Here is an 18,637-nt window from a genome sequence, read left to right on the forward strand (position 1 = left end):
AAGCTGGGATGAGTCACATGTCCTGGGCTGTATCCCTTCCTTTTATAAAGTGGAGAACAATCTATTCCCCGGGAGGCTTTGAAGCTAAAACAGGGCTTGTGAAACAATTTGGGGGGAAAGATACTGAGAAAACCCACAGGAAGTCTTTTATCAACTACAACCCACAACTCCTGGTGGAAGAGACACACGCAGTCAAATCCCCAGGCAGTCAGTGCTCCATCCACATGCCAGAGCAGCCAGAGGAGGAGGAGGAGGAGAATAAAAAAGCACATGCTGGATATTTTTGTACCAGTAATAAAACATTTACTAGAGCAAGCAGAAAGTAAATGCACAGCTGATAAAGAAAAACATCACAATGTCACAAAACCCTGACAGCTTCTGATACTTCTTCCAGTGGAAACGAGCCAGCAGTGGGTGCTGACATGCTCCAACAGAAAAGTTCTTCCCTACCTTGTGGCAAAAAAAAAAACCAAACCGAAACAAAACAAACAACCAAGTTAAAAAACGGATAATACACACGAGTTAAAAATGGGCAAGCAAGATTTTACAGATTTCCTATATGTGTTCAATATGGGGCCAGATTTGAGCTGTTCCATTTCATTCACTGCTTTTTGGGTTCTCCCTTAAAGGCTTCTGAGCAGCAGATCCCTGAATTTCTGAGTGAAGCCTCTGCCTTTAGCAATGCTTCCTGGGGGGCTCCAGCCTCTGATTGTTGTGGTGGATCTACACTGTTTTCCCTTTTTTTTGCTTTTAATTTGAAGAAAGCACTCAACCCTCTCAGAACAGAGGGTGCATAGGCACAGCAGAGAGACAGGTTTGCTATGCAGGCTTCCACCAGAATGAAGGATATTAGGGAAGAAGAGGTTCTTTGAAAGGAAAAAAATACCTGGGCAATGGGACTGGGACTGATGTACTGACCACAAAAAAGCCAGGGAGTCCAACCTACACTACATGTGAATTTGTGGTTTGCTGGGCTGGAGAAGGATCCCTTGAACAGCTCCATAAAAAATAAAACAAAGGGAAAGAAAAATCAACTTGCTCCATCCCACCTTCAGCAATGCAAATTCATACATTCTTAGTTGATGGGGAGAGAGGTAAAGGGCAACCAGGAGGCCAAATTACTTGGGAATCAGAGAATATGTGAAGAGGAGATGGGGGAAGAACTCACCATACTGACCAAAGTGCTGAGGGATTAATGTCTACCAGGCAGGTCCTGAGCATCTCTAGGTGGGCTGGACTGGTTTGTAAATGTGAACGCTGGTTAAGAAAAGACTAATTTATATTTCTGTGGACAACAGTTTCTCAATGTTCCCAGGATGTGGAACAGCTTCCTTTCGTCAAGAAGATCTGTTTAAATCCAGCAGAGTCACTTGAGCACTGAGTGTTTCAAAGCAGAGCCCAGGGAGCTTCACCAAAGTGACTTCTCTGACTGCGGGCGGTGTGTGCACGTCACGAGCGGGTCTGGCCGCAGATGTACCGGCCCGGACTGGCACGGGGGCTTCATGGTTTCCTCCTCCTCCTCCTCCCCCAGCTGCTCAACAACCAGTTCCCAAAAACCCCTAAGAAATCCTCTGGAAAAAGACAACACTACCTGCCGAGGTTCCAGGCTGTGAAACCCCGGCTTTTAACTGTCCCACCGGCTCTTCTTACGTTTGGGGGGCTCCGGGACGGCGAAACCATCTGTCTTGTTTTCCCGGCTGTTGGCCTCCTTCCTGCTCTCGCCGTTCCTGCTCTCATTGCTCCTGCCCTCGGAGCTGTTCCTGCTGTCCCCGTTGTTGTTGCGGCCGCCGGCGGCGCCCGGGAAGTCGGTGAAGTGCCGGCCCTCGTGGCGATGGATGTCGCCGTGCCGGCCCTCGCCGTGCCGGGGAGCGTCGCCGTGGCGGCCGCCGCCCTCGCCGTGGCGCTGGGCATCGTTGTAGCGGCCACCGCCGCCCTCGGCACGGCCACCGCCGCCCTCGGCACGGCCACCGCCGCCCTCTCCGCGCCGCGGGACCTCGTTGTGGCGACTGTTCCGGTTGTCGTTGTACCGTTCTCTGGCAATGCCACCAACACCGCCGCCTTCTCGGCTGTTGGCGCTGGCACTTGTGTTGTTGAAGCCCTGTGCTCCCCCGGGGAAGGTGGGCACGCTGCTCAAAGTCCCTGTGCTGGTGAAGCCCGGGACGCCCTTGGCCGCCGCGCCGGGGCCGTCGGGGTTGGCGGTGTTTTGCTGCGCCGAACTCGTCGGGACGGAGTTGAGGCTCCCGGCGCTGGTCCAGCCGCTGGCACCAGCGGCAGAGCTCCCAGTCTTTTGGTTGTTTAAACTCGCGGCGACAAAGTGGCTCTTGTACTGGGACTGCAGGAGAGGGGGAGGGAGAGAACAGAGAGCAGGTTTGGCTCTGCACTGCCCCGCAGGACGGGGAGCGATCGCGGGTTCACGAGCCTGCCTTGGATCGGGGGGATCCCCCAGGAAACAGAGTTCCTGGAAAAACCTTGGCACGATTACATTCCTGCTGTGCTTATGAACACAGAATTAGTAACGGGTATCTGCTACCAGACCACAGAAACAAGGGAGCCCCTATACGGTGGGGTTAATTTTCACACTGAAGAGAAAGAGTTTCTCTGTTCCCCCTTTCTTTGGATTGCAATTACACTATGGCTGCTAAGCAACCTCAACAGGATCAAGCCAATCCAGGAGGGAAAAAGAGCAAACAGGCAGAAGAAAACAAAGCAAGTTTGGCAAATCTGTGCAAACACATTCAGTCCAGCCTGCACATGAATTCCACCGCTTCACACTGCAGTGCTCCGAGTGACACGGTCACAACTACCAAGCTCAGCTTCCCTGAAATCAACGGGGCTGCTGCATTTTCAGGGGAGAAAATGAGTCCAAGTGATGGAACCAACCTGGAAAGCTGCTTTCATTGCTGTCAGCCTGTCCCCCATGGCCCCCGTGGATGGCTTGTAGGCCTCGTAGTTACTCATCACACTGTTGTTGTTTCCACGGTCCTGTGCAAAAACACAAAGGGCAACTGCAGAGGTTTATCCCACACAGACACTCTCAGTTCAGCCACTCTCCAAATCTGCCTTGACCCTGCACCCAGGAAATTCATCCACTAAGGATGACAGACTTCTGGGAGCCCTGAGCAGCAGAGCCATGACCTCGAGGACCACAAAGTAAAGAAGCATTAAGTCTTAGTGGGTGACAGGTAACAGTTTAACTGCAGTTTCCAGCTTCTACAGTGCAATTAAAAGTAAAATGGAATCAAATGGAGTTTTTCACACAGGTCACAGCCAGGACAAAGTGTAAACAAGGCTCCAGCTGTGGCTTTTGGAAAGATGCTGAACATGGAAGTGTCCAAGGTCAGGCTGGACAGGGCTCGGAGCAACCCAGTCCAGTGGAAGGTGTCCCTGCCCATGGCAGGGGGTGAGACTGGACGAGCTTTAAGGTCCCTTCCCACCCAAACCATTCTGGGATTCTATGACATGTTTTCAACAGCTCTGCCCCTGTACACACTGGCAGTGAGCTCATTTCCTAGCACAGATGTGCCTCAATAAGCATCCCCAGTGCTGCAAGATTTTTTTCTGCCAAGAATCAGCCTGGAAATGGCTTTTCAAGTCATTTATTAGCATTTATTTTGCAGCGACAGTCTATTTTGGGAAGAACCTCCAAACCTTCTGGATCACTCTGGCCCTAAGGAGGGCAGCTCTTGGCAAGAGGAGAAGAGCACAGGAGAGTTTCATTTGAGATATTTGATACCAACTCTGAAAGATGCTGAGCTATGAAAACCTTGAAAGCACAGGCTGTAATCCAGTACTGAGATTGTTTAAATTAAAGAGTAATCAATACTAAGTATAAAAGTTCCAAGAATCTGTAAACAACCTCTTCAGCATCTCTACTTACAGAATTCTCTGAGCCCAGCCCGGGGCGTTCCCGGTATCCCAAACCACCACCACCAATGTTCAGCTTCTTGCCTTTCCCTCCTTTGAAACGGGATTTCCGGAACCACGGATTCTGTAACAGAAAGGACAAATGTTTCTCCACACGGGGAATAAGGAGCTTCATAAATGCATGTAATGAGGCTCAGAAAAGAAGGATTTGGAGCATTTGAAAATAAAAACCATAAATGCTGTTTTCTGTTCAACCACACAGCTGCTGTAGCCACTTCTGTCACGTGGGTCTGAAGATTTTTGCTACAAATGCTTTCTATGAAAACTGATTTTATGCCCTCAACTTTCATCCATGTTTAAGTTTTGGGGCTTTGCATTCTAATAAACCCAGGATTCAACACAGTTTCCAGTGCCATCACTTGGGAGCTCTGCACTTGCTCATGCTTTGGTTTCACTGGTTTAGCTCACTGCTCGCTGGAAGAGAAATGAGGGTCTGTCAGCAAAACTTCCTGCACCAAGCAGAGGCCAGGAAATGTCACCCCAACCAGACCTCCTGTTCCCAGGTGTTTAAATAGTGGTTGGCTGCACCTCTTTTTGTGCCCTACAGTCTCCAAATCCGAAGAAGCCAGTTGGCCAAACCATTCTGCTTTGACACTCTCCTTTCAAAGGCAGCCTGAGGAGCTCTGCCTCATAAATTCTGTCCCTTTTGCTGCTTCTGTACCTCAGAAAAAGTATGTATTCTGGCAGCTGCTGTCCAAGATGCTTGGCAATGAAGCCACAGGCATGCTAATCCATCTCTGAATTTGGGAATGACCAAAAAGCCTTTACTCTCTTGCAGTTACACAGGCAGCAAAAGACAAGAAATTAAAGAGCTGATGAGTTCAGTAGCACAAGCACAACTGCTGCAGCTACCTGTCATCCCTATATATAGCAAATCTGCCAGAGAGCACTGCCAAGCACATGGAGTGATCAAGCAACAAGAGGGAATGTCCCTGTAATTGTTTTCCAGTTTAGCTTTCAACTCAGCTGCACCTCCCAGGTGCCTGCCATAAAAGTGCATCGAAAATCTGATTGTAATGAGACACTGGCATCAGCCAGATTACAGCTCCTAATTTCCTAGGCAGTGCCTGGCCCCAAAATAGATCACATACTGTGTTCCAAAATACCCATGGATTCTTCCAAAGGCCATTAAAAACACTAGGAAGCCTACTTTAAAACAGGACACTGCCAACACATGATGGAGCCAGAAACGAGCCCCCCGGCTCCCGACTTTGTGCCGGTCGTGGAATGAACCTTCCTCTACTCATCCATACCTGCATTGCCAGATCCAACAGCTCTTTGGAGACATGTTGATTGGCACCTTCCAGGTTTCTGACGAGGTCCCCAGCGAAGTTGCTGTCCTTGGGAGTCAGCAGAGTGTAGGCAACCCCCTTCTCGCCCGCGCGGCCGGTGCGGCCGATCCTGTGGGTGTGGGTGTCTATGTCCCGAGCCACGTCGTAGTTGATGACAGTCTTGATGGAAGGGATGTCCAAACCCCGAGCTGGAATAAAGGGCAACATAAGGAGAAGTGTGGTTATCCCCAGTTAACTCACAGCAATCCCACTCATACCAGCCTGTCACCTCATTCTGCTCCAGCACACCAAAGGAGTTTCCACAGGAAAACATCTCGGTTAATGCACCTTTCCTGGGCTTCAAGGTCAGGCTGGATGGGGCTTGGAACAGCCTGGTCTAGTGGAAGGTGTCCCTGCCCATGGCAGGGGGTGGAATGAGATGACCTTTAAGGTTCCTTCCAACCCAAACCATTCTATGATTCTAAAACTCTTCACAGTGCAGCAATACCTTCTCTAACTTTTATATAAGTTACACCAATCCCCAAATTCACAGGACTGGAAATGGAAGGGATCTCTTCATATGGCTGTTTTTCCAAGGAAGACAGAGGGCTTTATCAAAGGACACCAAAATTCACTTTGTTCAGCAAACATCTGTGTGCAAAAGCTGTTCTAGGGCAGGTTTCAAGTGTTTTCACCTCTTCATTTAAACATGTATAATGTCAGCTGATGAATGAATAGCAACAACTTCCTTAAGACACAGCTTAATTTCCTTCTGTATATTAAACAATAAGTCAGCCTAATCCAGGCATCATTAGGAGACTAAAAATAACCCCCCTTGCTAACGCTGTGCCATTCACAGGCTCGTGGTGGGACTCCTGGGGTGTCCAGTGCAGGGCCAGAGTTGGACTGGATGATCCCCGTGGGTCCCTCCCAACTCAGGATATTTTATGGTTCCATGGTTCTGAAAAGCACCTGGAACACAGTGCCCTGAAAATGCAGAAGCCAACCTGGCTGCCTTCCACTGAAACAAGTTTGCCTTTCTGCTGATCCCCACGGGCTGGTTCCCAGAAGGTCACGCACCTGCCACATCCGTCGCCACCAGGATGGGGATCCCCTTCTTCTTGAATTCTGAAATGACTTTATTCCTCTCACTCTGGTCCATGTCCCCATGAAGCAGCCCCAGGTTATGATCCTCCTGCTTGAGGTTATTGGCCAGTTCTTCTGCGTTGGCCTTCTTGGTGACAAACAGGAGGACGCTCCCAGAGGACGTGAACTCCACGAGGCGCCGGGTCAGCCAGTTCCACTTGCTGGGGCCAGAGGGGAAGATCTCCACAATCTGAGTGACATCCTCGTTTGCCTGAGGGGAGAAATGTCCCTGGAGTCAGGAAGAGGGGAGGTACAAGCTCTCTGTGCACCCTGAATCAAAAGTAATAAACGTGCAGTCCGGCTCATGGCACCACCGGGGAGTTTCTCAGATTTAATTTTTACACAGTTCATTATTATTTAATTCAAGGATGGTGCTCCCATAATACAGTAATAATTCAGATCAAAGCATAAAAACTCTGTGATTGAGCTGGGAAAGCTGCTTCATAGGAAAAATTCCCTGAATGAAGGGGCTTCAGGTAGCCATTATTTTTTTGTTATAAAGAAACATATTCCTGATGGAAAAAATAAACACAGAGAATTGCTGAAAAGAGAAATGTTCTGAAGGCATCCTGTGAAATTTCTCAACAGTTTCCATATATAATAAGCAAAGTTTCTCTAGAGCAAGTTTCCCTCTGCCCACTTCATCAACTTCCCACCAAATCCTCAGCCTGCTGATAGTTCAGCTGCTACTGTCAAGCAAGTCCAGCATCAACATTCCCACATAACCCAGCTGAAAGACATTACAATTTAAGCTTCAAATCCTTCATTGCAAAATAAATAAAAAAATAAAAATCGCTGCAAATTAAATAAGAGAAAATAAATAAAGCTCTAATGGGTTTATTTATATTTTTGAGACAAAATAAAAGGATATACCCCTGATTCAGCCTAATACAAAAAACCTAAAAAATAAATCACTGCATTAATGGTGTTTCCCTCTTTGATGAAACCTTCCACCACTACATTTATTGGAAGAAAGGTCAATAAAATAAAAAAAACCAAACCACGAAACTTTACTATTTTTTGTTAAGCCCGAAGTATTTACTCTTAAATATAAATGATGACTGCTGCAGTTTAACTTCAGTTTCAGAGAACAGGAAATGGAACAATTCTTTGCTCTGATTGTCTCACAGGTACCATGGGATTACCTCTCCAATGTCTCCCTGCACAACCCGGATTGGGTCGATCAGAATGTCCCGGGCCAGTTTCTCGATCTTCTTCCGGAACGTGGCACTGAACAGGAGAGCTGCAAGAAAAACAGGGGTTGAAATGGAAACCTGCTTTCAGAACTGTGAAAACACAGCACAGATGTTGTGAACGAGGGCCTGGATTATTCCTGAGGAATCTGGAGGCTGAGGTCTGTTTTCCAGGCTCTAATGGAAATTATCAATCGCTCTCAGAACGCCTCGAAGCGTGGGAACACATTTCCTGGCACCTGGAACGCTGATAATCTGTGGCACTGCTGGGAACTTTCTCTCATGGCAGCTCAGAACACTGAATTTTGAGGCATTATGGACACGAATTCAGCTCATCAGCTTTCCTCTGAGTGCAGCCAGTGGAGGGATTAGAGAGTGAGGAGCAGCCAAATGCCCACGAGCCACAACTGCTCCCTCCCCACAGCCCACGCTCAGAGTCACACCAGTGGACTTTGGCACAAGTCTCCTTGTGTGGCCGTGTCCAGAACTGGGAATTCATGCTCTGCTCCAGACTCTGAACTGCTACCCCACCACAGAGCCTCCTGTGACTCTCAGGAGGTTATTTTGAGACACCTTTACTCACTCTGTCTGTCGGGACGGACGTGGCTTGCGATTGATCTGACCTGATATTCTGGAAAGGAGAAGAAATAACGCTCTAATCACCACTGTTGCTCATTATTTAGGAGAATAACTCAAAATGCAACTTCACTGCTTTATTTAACAGACAACCACGGGATGAATGAGTGCCTCTCACTCATTATTTCATTTCACAGTCCCACTAAGCTGGGACTGGACACCCCTGCTTTCCAAAACAGTGATCTTTGTTCAATACCTACCAAACCCCATATCAAACATCCTGTCAGCTTCATCAAACACAAGGTAAGTGACCCTTTGAAGGTTTGTAGCTTTCTTTTTCACATGATCAATCAAACGACCCTATTAAGAAAAAAAACCCCAAGTTTTTAAAGTGTATTTTAAATAATGTTGATATATACAACCTTCAAGCACTTTGCTGCTTTTTATCCTCACTCACCAGAGACTTTGAACAGAAAATATCTCAAGGCTTCAGTCTAGAAATGTCAATATTCAAATCATAGAAAGAGTCCTAAAACTCTCATCAACTATGTCTGACAAGCTGAACTTATAGCTGTTTTTTCAAGGTTAACAGTTTAACAATTTTCCATTCTTCCTTATAATTAAATTTTAAATGTGAACTGCCAACTTAATCCCCCAATTTTTGGCAAGGGAGTTTCTCATGCTTTCTTTTCTTGCCTGGTACCAAATAAATAGCCACAACAAAACTTTCTCTAACCATTTGTTGCTCTGTTTTGTCCAAGTTCACAATAGTTTCTGCAATAAGCAAAACCAGTTGTCAGTGGTGCTTGTTCAGCACCAACAGCCATCCTGATTCCATGTTTCAACCCTGCAGTGTTACTGCCACTGGTTCCACACAGATTCAGGAAGATGACACTCAAGATCATGACATTTTGGGAATTCTCTTTGTGAATTTAAGGCTCAGCTTAATCAGAAGCTGGTGTTGTGCCCAGCTGACACAAACAGACCTCGCTTGCTGCTCTGTAACCTCCTCAGTTTCTCTTGGGAGAACACCAAACCCAACAGATTTGCTCTCAACACCTGACAGCCTGTGAAGAACTCGGGTCTCAGTAACCAGAGAACTAATTCTGCATCACACTGGAATTAAAGATCTGCCTCAGCTTCAGGTAAGCAACAAAAGGCTGCCCTGTGTGCACACAGGTACTTACAGGGGTGCAGACCACAATCTCTGCCCCCTCCTGAAGGGCTTTGGCTTGTTCCCACATGCTCCCTCCTCCGTACACAGCCACGGAGCGCAGGTTGTAGGCCTTCCCAAAGCGCTTGCACTCAGAGTGGATCTGGGAATTGGGAACAGACACATCACAGGCCACCTCAGACAGCTCTGAGAAAATACATCTGCCTTGGAAATACAGCCCAGCTCCTGAAATACACCTTTCAGCTAATAACTTAATGAAATTATTCTGAAATCCTCAGGGCTGAATACTTGAACACACGTGGATAAGTTTTACTAATTTGAGAAACCTATTGGGGCATCCAACTGTAATTCAGCCTGCAGGCTCTATCTTTTTACACATATAGTTTGTAGCAATGGATCCACAGCACTCTTATACTTGAAAATAACATGGGAGCACTGTGCAAAAATTTAAAATTTCAGATTTGTCCTGATCCTTCAAGAAAAAGGTGCAGGGAAGAGCCGTGAGCTGGAGCCACACTACTCATGCTCAGAGTAGTTTTTTTTAAACACTTTGCTGAGGTTCTCTGATAATTTTTGCCCAGGAGTTTTGTCTTCTTCTCCAAGAACTCTGGAAGGCACAGACAGGAATGCCACACACCTACCTGCTGGCAAAGCTCTCTGGTGGGGCAGACAATCACTGCAATGGGACCATCCCCTGGCTCCAGCTCCTTCTGATCCATGATGTGAATCAGCATCGGCCAGATGAAGGCTGCTGTTTTCCCACTTCCAGTCTTGGCTATCCCAATCATGTCTCTGCCACTCAGTGCAACTGGAACACCCTAAAAAGAAGGAGATTCTCAGCCCATATTATGCCTACCTCAGTATATCCTTGTGCTAGACTTTACATGAGAACTGAGGTAACAAGAGGAAAGCACATTACAGAGGACTCACAGCAACAATATGCCAATGCTTACAGAGTTTTATTGCCAAGTTCAGATCTGAATTAGTCTGTTTTTAGGTCTGGAAGCCATTACCATGTTGGATTGATGGTATCCTGTATGAAATCAATGTTTGGGCACAGTACAGCAGCCCAAGGATACAGTCACATGTACACAAATAAATCTTCTGCAGTTCTAAGAACACTAAAAGTTCTCTGAGCCTGTTCTTTCTGCTGCCACTCTGAGTGCTGAAGGCCTCAGTTCATCCCCACTGCTGCTACAAGGACCTCTCAACCACAGGGTTTTAAAAATACTAAGGACCAAGGTCCTAAAATGCATCACTTGGACCCAGCATCACATCCTTCTTTATACCTCAAGAAAAGCATCAGCAGTGGTGTAGGTATAATCACATTATTGATAACCTTAATTACTTATGATAACCAATCTACAGATGCAGTAAATCCCTTTTGTTTGCATGGCTCTTAAAGGAATAAATTTGTCAATGGATGGCTCTTTATTCAGCTACTGCTATTTTTAATACAATTTCTAAAAAAAAAAAACCAAAACACAAACCCTCCCCAAAGCTTTCATACATTTCTATAAGGAAGAGATGTCACTTGAATGCTCTTCAGTCTTCATCAAGAGACAAATGGAGAAAAGGATATGGATATATTTATAGTGGTCACTTAACAAGAACAAAAGTGGGTAAACCTCTATTTAAAAAATATCAAAGCTATTTTCCTGGAAAAATACAAATTCTCTGTGACAACTCTCTACAGACAACCAGAACTGTAGCTATCACATCCTCACATGGACAAGAGGCCTTGGCATGTGTTTGATTAGTTTTCTTTAGATGTTAGAGCAGCAGCAACACTCACCTGACATTGTATTGGAGTGGGTTGGGTATACTCTGATTTCCTAATTTGATGCATAAGTTGCTCATCAAACCCAAAATGAGCAAAACTACTGCCAGGCCTTGGAGGAGCAGCACCAGAGACCTTGGGAACACAAACAGAGCTTTGTTTATGGAACAGTAAGAGAAAAACAAAGAGCAATCTGTACAAAAAATAAAAACAGGGTATCTCTGCCTCTGAAAATGGATTTTTACTTTATGAACAAATGCAAATTCCAGAGGAGTTGTGTAACTAGGACTTGCAGGTATGAAAATTTAGATTAAGTGTCAATCAACACTACTAAATATCACAATTACCTCTCTGTATAACTGGTGTTCTTATAATTCCCTTCATAGAAAGTCACCCCAGTAACATGTCACAAATGGCAAAAGAACTAATTTTTGCATCTAACTTTTCCAGTTTTAATTCCTGGCTCTGGAGTTCTTTATTCCAAGTGCAACCTTGCAATCCTGGCAATCCTCACTGCCCACTTCCACAAACCCAGAGGAGACTTTAAAGACATCAGAGTCACTGCAGGCATCTGAGAGGCTTGGATTCAAAAACTGGAGTTCCTCGTGAAAATCTCCATTAAAACTAAGATTATCCAAAAGGAATGGGAGGGGAAAGATGGTGGGAGGACAGTTTTGTGCCCAGCTCACCCGGAGGTTCAGCTTGTGCCGTAACTCCACCACCTGCTGCGGGGTCAGGCTGGTGATCTCCTCGTGCTCATCATAGAAATTCTTCTCAAAGGGTGGATATTCAATCTGCAAGGTAGTTTATTACTAAGTTAGTCCAGACTCAGGATTCCTTTCTTTCTGAGGTTCTTAACTGTCTGCAAGTACATTCCTTTAATATGAAGCTATTTCAAGGACCTTTAATGTGACTTACCTACGACAGCACTGAAACATTATGGGACTCAGCTCCCGCTTTCTGGGAATGCCTCAAACAGAACAAAACGGAATAAAATCCCTTCCTACCTCTGAGTGGTCAATAGGTGGAAGAGGATCAATGATTTTTTTGGAGGGTGCAATCGGGTTCCCATCACTATCATACTCCAGGTTATCCTCTTCCTCCTCCTGGACCACACCAGCAGTGGGGTTTTCAGCCATGTAGCGAAAATACGCTTCCTGCAGCAAAACAGATCAGCACCATCACACACAATAGGAAGCAAAATTACCACTGTTTGTTCAAGTGATGTGTAAATGCTAAATGGCTGTTTGCTTTCATACCCACCACTGAGGAAAAAAACAGCCACATTCACTAGAACTGATTCTTCCAATGAACACCAAGAGATCCGTCCAGAAGGACAGTAAGCACAAATGAAAACAACTCTAAGTGTCAGCTAGACCACAAAGTGCTTCTTAAAAACAAGCTACTCTTACATGTCTGCTTAACAACTCCTTCTACCCAGTCTTATGTTTAGCAATAGAAGGGAATCTATTCTTATTTCCACACGAACAAAGCACAAATGCTGCAGGTTTCTAACCAGAGAACACAATGTTACTAAGTATATGACGCTTGTTTTTTTAAACACACTATGCCAAACAGTTTCTTCTCTTCCCCTGACTAGACTCTAAGAAATGAAAATGTATCTATTTTTCACTGAGACAGTCAACAACAAATGTGAAAGAAACTATTTCAGAAGAGTCTTTCAAGACAAGCCCAAGTTAAGTCCCTGTCACCACTGTCACATGCCACCCTCACAGCTCACAAAGATGTCTGTGTCCCTCAGAATCCCACTGGCACACCAAGACTTTCTCAGGGAGAAAACACCAGTCTCACTTGACTTGAAGCAAACATTTAAGGTCAGACTTTTAAAGCAAGGTTCAACTAAAAATATATGCATTTACTCCTCTGGTTTTTCCCCTTTCCTGGCTGATTATCCCTCAGTCTCTCAGCTATTCACTCAATAGACTGGAACAACAGCTGTCTCCAGGTGTAAGTCACCTCTGCTCACAGTTTGGCACAGCTACACTCACTTTGGAAGCAAAGGTCTTGAGGCCAGACAACCCTGCCAAGCTCTGAATTAATGCCAGTAACACGAGAGTTATGAATTACAACTTAGTAGTAAGGTATGTTTTGAAATGAAGTCTTTCCTCTTTACTAATTCTGTTACAGTGATGGTTATAATCCCCAATGAGAACTGGAGCTCCCCTGACAATGAGGAGCAAAAAGCCTCATTCTTGCCCTTAACAGACACTAAATTCTACTGCAAGTCACCTCCACACTCTAACAGCCTCTCTCTGTGTCCCATGGTGATTGTGCTCATTTCAAATTGGATGAGACCCTCAGATACTGAAAAATCTGTACAGGAAGTTGAAGTTCAAACTGACTGAAAAAAATCTTCTTAAATGAATGCAATTGTCTCCTAACATTCTTCTTGAAACACCTAGAAGGGTAGAGGCAGCAGGGTGACCCTAGAGCTTCCTGCTGAATTGTCCAGGTACTGTGCATGATACTGGAGTTTTGTTTGTAGCTTGCAGTTATGTGTTTGGAGAGGGAAGGTAAAAGAAAACAAAACAACAAAAAAAGAAGATAGAAAGACTGCATAGGAACTCACTTGGTCATCTTCCTCTTCAATGTCATCTCGAATACCCCTGGAAAAACAAGCGGAGAAAAAAAACTTCCCTGCAAGTGTTCCACAGACTCAGCTCCACAGTTTCATTTGATTAGTGCTGAGCTCCAGATTTCGTGGAAGACACAACACTAACAACTCGGTAACATTTATAATCCCAACCCATGGAGTTTTCACATCTGGTGCCAACCATAACAGCGACCCTGCAAAGACTTCTCTTTACTTCTAGTAATGAGACTGAAAGGTTAGGACTCCGTCTTCCCAGTAGAAGCCACATCAAAGATCATCCTGGTCTAAAGCTCTCGATGCTACAGAAGTCTCATAACTGAAGAGGAACATGAGCCAGGAAGTGCAAATCCAGTTCAGAACTTCCCCAGGTGGTGATTTGGATCCGGTGTTCTGTTTCAGGACCACGTATAATCTGATCAACCCCATGCAATGCAAGGTCTAACCAATGTATCTGACATTTCTATCAAGAATCAACAGCATAACTATTTCCCTTGTTCCAAACAGCTGCAAAAATTTAAACTGTTTTTGAACTCCAAATTTAGTATCCCCATTATCACGTGCTACTTGATATACCAGCTTTAATGTCTTAAAACCTAGCTGAAGTTTGGAGGAATCTCCAGGACTCAGATACAGCAGCACTGAGTTATTTTGCTCACATAATTGCAATTTTAAACTAAACCATCCTGATCTTTCCAAGGGTGTGGGAAGAAGAAAAACTATCCAGGCTGCTCTGGAAGGTGGTAGGAGTACAATGTGCTGCCCCAATTTCCATGGCCTAGAAAGGCTCCTCGTGTGGGATAACTCTCAGTGTTGTTGCAGTTCACCACAGGATGCTGCCATGGATTCTTCCCTCCTATTATCCCATTTTTACAGCACAAAATCTTTACCCACAGGGAATATCATGCACTGTTTAATGCTGTTCACTAGGTATATATTATACTGTCTACAGAACAACCATCATCAACAAAATGCATTGGAATTCTTTCAGCACCACACAAGACAAGCAGGGATGGGAATGACAAAAGAGAACTTACTTAACGTTCTTTTTTTCTTTGTCTTTATCTTCGAGTCTCTTCATGTCTCGAGCAGCTTGATCCTAACAAGTCATAAAATTATCATATGTTAAAAAGACCAAGATGATAAAACGTGGAAGGGAAAAATGTTCCTGCATAACTAGACCATTATGTCACAGAGATGACACTTTTTGGGCTAAAATTCCTCATGTTCCATAGCAGATTATCCTAAATAAATTCTCCTACTAATCCCTTTGAAGTTATACACTCTTAAGTTTGTGGCAGTGTTGTTGAAGAAATAAATCACCCATATTCCTCCTGAAAACACTGTGCTCATAACAGAACTGTAGCTAAGAAACAGTCCATGATAAACACAAGTAATTAATATTCTGGCAGTGAAAAATGCAGAAAACCTCAGTTTGATACCCAGAGACAGGCACAGCTCTGTGTTGTATTGTTTTGACGTGCCCAAAGCAGTTAAGTTATTGTAAATCAGATCCACCCTCTCCCTACCTAATCCACCTTTGAGTCCTAACACATAAAAAACAAAGCTAAATGACATTTTGACTGCAGCTGCCAAAGCCCTGAGTGGCATTTGCTGCTCCTGACTGTGGCCACAGCAATGAATAAACATTTCCCGAGCCGGGTCTTGCCTCCACTTCAGCCATGAATGCTTCCAGAGGGTCATCATCGCTGTCAGAGTCTGCTGACTTGGAATGGAACTGCTGCCGGGTGGGGGAGTTCTCTGCAGGAATGTAGGGCAACTCCACATTGCTGGAATCTTCCTCCTCATCCTCAAAGTACCTGAAAAGAATCGACCAACAGCCCAGTCAGCACATAGTTTACAGCACTGTGCTGTCCTTCATGGCTTCTGAATGAGTCAGGGTTCCCACACGGGTAATAAAAGTCAGGATGGACAGTTGAGATTTATTAATTTACCTACAATTATTCGTGTCATAAGGTCAAAGTGGTTGCAGGACAAACAGACATCACAAAACTGATCTTCTTGAGTGACTCCCCCAGGCTGGTGGACAAGGGATGCTTTTCTGACCCACTCCCACTTCCATGTGACAGATTTCATGGAATAGTTTGGGTTGGAAGAGACCTGAAAGCCCATCTCATCCCACCCCCCTGCCAGGGGCAGGGACACCTTCCACCAGCCCAGGTTGCTCCAAGCCCTGTCCAACCTGGCCTTGGACACTTCCAGGGATCCAGGGGCAGCCACAGTTTCTCTGGGCAACCTGTGCCAGGGCCTCCCCACCCTCACAGGGGAGAATTCCTTCCCAATATCCCATCCAAAGCTCAGTTTGAAGCCATTCCCCCATGCCCTGTCACCCCAGGCCCTTGTCAATAGTCTCTCTCCATGTTTCCTGTAGCTCCTTTCAGGCACTGGAAGGCCACAATCAGGTCACCCCAAAGCTTCTCTTCTCCAGGCTGAACAATCCCAATTCTCTCAGCCTTAATTTATCCATTTATGCAGCCAACAGAAGGGTTAGTAAAGAACTGTGGAGTTGAATATTCGTTTCCCTGTGCAAAAGACACCCAAATTTCTCCTGCTTGGCTCCAACTCTGAACACACCATGGAGTGAATAAGCTTGAGCTGACTGGGGCTCAGCTGGGATATGTTCTAGAGAGGGGAAGGCTGGAGGAGGAGAGCTCTCTGTGGGCTGCTGGAGTATCTCACAGCGCTTTAAATATATTAATGTATATTTATATATAGATGTACGTATATAAATGTCATGGATATTTCCCTTGTCCTTGGAAACTTTAAAACACTGAAACGTGCAGCTTGATAAACACAAGGAATGACTGTACTCACGCATTCTCTTCATCAAAATTCGCTCTCTTTGACCCAATTTTGTAGAAGGAAGGCAGCTGAGGAGGCCCTGATTTTGCAAAGGCTGCTGAGGAACCGGCTGTTCCGAAAGCGCTGTGGGACTGCTGGGACAGCTTGGGCTCCTCTTTCTTCCCAGGTGTTATGGCAAAGCCACCAAACCCAAAGCCTCTCTTAGTACCAGGTCCACCTTTATTCCAATTCATGATGTCCTCAATGTACCTGTTAAAATGAGAAAAAAGACAAATTAATGCTCTTTCTGCTTCAGGAAGTTAGAGATAATTGTCACGATTTTTCTTGTTTGTGGATCACACCAGCTATGGAAATGTGAGTGACAAGTTTGATCTGCTTCCCACAAAGGACTTGGTTCTGTACTTTTCTTGTCAGTGGGAACACATCCACAATTCCAGAGACAAAAAAAACCCCAAGTGCTTATCTTCCAAAAAAGGTCATGTCCCTCAAGGCTTACTTAAGCATATTTAAGATGTTACCTGTCCTATCTGTTTGCAGTCCAAGACAAACAACCTCAGGGTCAGAACTTTGAACACCAGGAGGAACAAGAGATGAAAAGTCAGCTTGGTGCATATTTTGCATGTCCACAGTCCCATCCTTGAGTGTAAAAAGCACTCCTGCAACCTCTAGAAAAGTGGGCCCAGAGCAGCAGACAGCTCCATTGTGAGAAAAGACACACCTCTGCCAAAAAGTCAACTCCTTCCTCTTAAGAAAGCATCTTCAGCCACATACATATGTGTATGCATCTGTGTGCACATATATATACACTATATCTTTTCTATATAATATATAAGGTCTCCAACCTACATTTTTCAAACCATATTTTAAATACCACACCCCCCATGTCCACCCAGACCTTGATTTTCTAAGATGAAGACTGAACTGATATACTAAGATTTAGAGTTCCTATTCTCAATAATTTAATTATCTGCATGGTCAAGTAAATCATACCTGTAAGGCACTAAACAGCAAGACACCCACTGCTTTCCAGTGCATTATAATCAGTTGTCCAAAGGCTACAAGTCTCATTAAACAAATCCTCACACTGAGAATCCTTGATGAGATCAGAACTCGTGGGCAAGAGAAACAACTTCACAATAATCCAAAGGCAAATAATGCTGCTGCTCCCTGTACTGAACATTTACCAGTTTGGGACTTGCTCAATAAACCTCGAGTCTAGACCAGAGCTCAGGAGCAGATTTGAGGGACAATTCTGCTATTCAGCTCTGCGTGGCAGGGACTGACCCTGGAGTCCTGACACACCTTGTGGCCTTCACACCTGCGGGTCTGCGGCAGCTGAGAGCTCAAAATGTGCCACAGAGGGGTGAGAGGTGGAGCTGCACTTCTGCTGCTGACAGGGGAACCTTTTATGTTAAAACCGTTGAGTTAAAACCTGACTGCAAGGATCCTTCCTCACTGTACTTATCCATCTTCTTTTTTCCCCTCCCGCTACCGCAGAAAATAAGGAGAACCACTTTTTTATTTCCCGTACAGCCGCGAAAGCACAAGACGTGCTCAGTCTGCCCGCGGCGCTAGCGGCGAGCGAGCACAGGGATCACGGGCAGCCTCCCGAGGCTTCGCTTCCCCGCGACCGCCGTCCCGCGGGAGGGAACTCCCAAGGCACGGACCCCTGCCCGGACCCCTCCCCAGGGCCGCGCCGCGCCCGAAGGGCGGCGGGAGCCCGCTCCCCTGAGCACGGCAGGGCCGGCAGCAGCGGGCGGGCGCTGTCCCGGCCGCCCGGGGCCCTGCGCGGGGCCCTTCCCGCCCGCGGGGCCGCGGCGCGGGGCGGGCCCTTTGTGCGGGGCAGGCCCGAGCCGCCCCCGCCCGCTGCCAGGCCGCAGCCCCGGCGGCTCCGGCGCGCGGGGGGGCCCGACGGGACGACTCTGCGGCCCCGCTGCCCTCGGTGCCCCCTCGGAGCCCCTCACTCACCGCCGGCCCCGCAGCCGCCGCCGCCACTGCCCCGGTTACCGGGGCGGGGGGTGGAGACGCGACGCACTGACGTGCCCACGCACGGCACGCGAACGACGCGCGCGGCGCATGCGCGCTGCCCGCGGGTGAAGCCGCGCCGAAGTGTGGGCGGCGGGACCGGGCAAAGGCGGG

The 18,637-nt window shown here is 46.4% G+C and overlaps 1 protein-coding gene across 2 annotated transcripts; it reads right to left on the reverse strand.

Moving 5' to 3' along the window:
• Positions 1-280: 280 nt before the first annotated feature.
• DDX42 (DEAD-box helicase 42) lies at positions 281-18,544 on the reverse strand. Of its 2 annotated transcripts, XM_032711542.1 has the most exons (18): positions 18,467-18,544; positions 16,511-16,747; positions 15,345-15,495; positions 14,713-14,774; positions 13,655-13,691; positions 12,072-12,221; positions 11,754-11,858; positions 11,080-11,199; positions 9,926-10,102; positions 9,298-9,426; positions 8,371-8,470; positions 8,118-8,165; positions 7,487-7,584; positions 6,276-6,552; positions 5,178-5,404; positions 3,878-3,988; positions 2,881-2,982; positions 281-2,332 (listed from the first exon to the last, which is right to left on the reverse strand). In XM_032711542.1, the coding sequence occupies exons 2-18, from the start codon at positions 16,729-16,731 to the stop codon at positions 1,625-1,627; spliced, it is 2,823 nt and encodes a 940-aa protein (XP_032567433.1). In that variant the 5' UTR covers positions 16,732-16,747; positions 18,467-18,544; the 3' UTR covers positions 281-1,624. The 2 variants fall into 2 exon arrangements, with proteins under 2 accessions (XP_032567433.1, XP_032567435.1); XM_032711544.1 differs by lacking the exons at positions 13,655-13,691; positions 16,511-16,747; positions 18,467-18,544 and having other exon boundaries at positions 15,345-15,359.
• Between the last annotated feature and the right edge of the window lie 93 nt (positions 18,545-18,637).

Source organism: Chiroxiphia lanceolata, chromosome 26 (assembly GCF_009829145.1).
Source record: "Chiroxiphia lanceolata isolate bChiLan1 chromosome 26, bChiLan1.pri, whole genome shotgun sequence".
Lineage (NCBI taxonomy): Eukaryota > Metazoa > Chordata > Aves > Passeriformes > Pipridae > Chiroxiphia > Chiroxiphia lanceolata.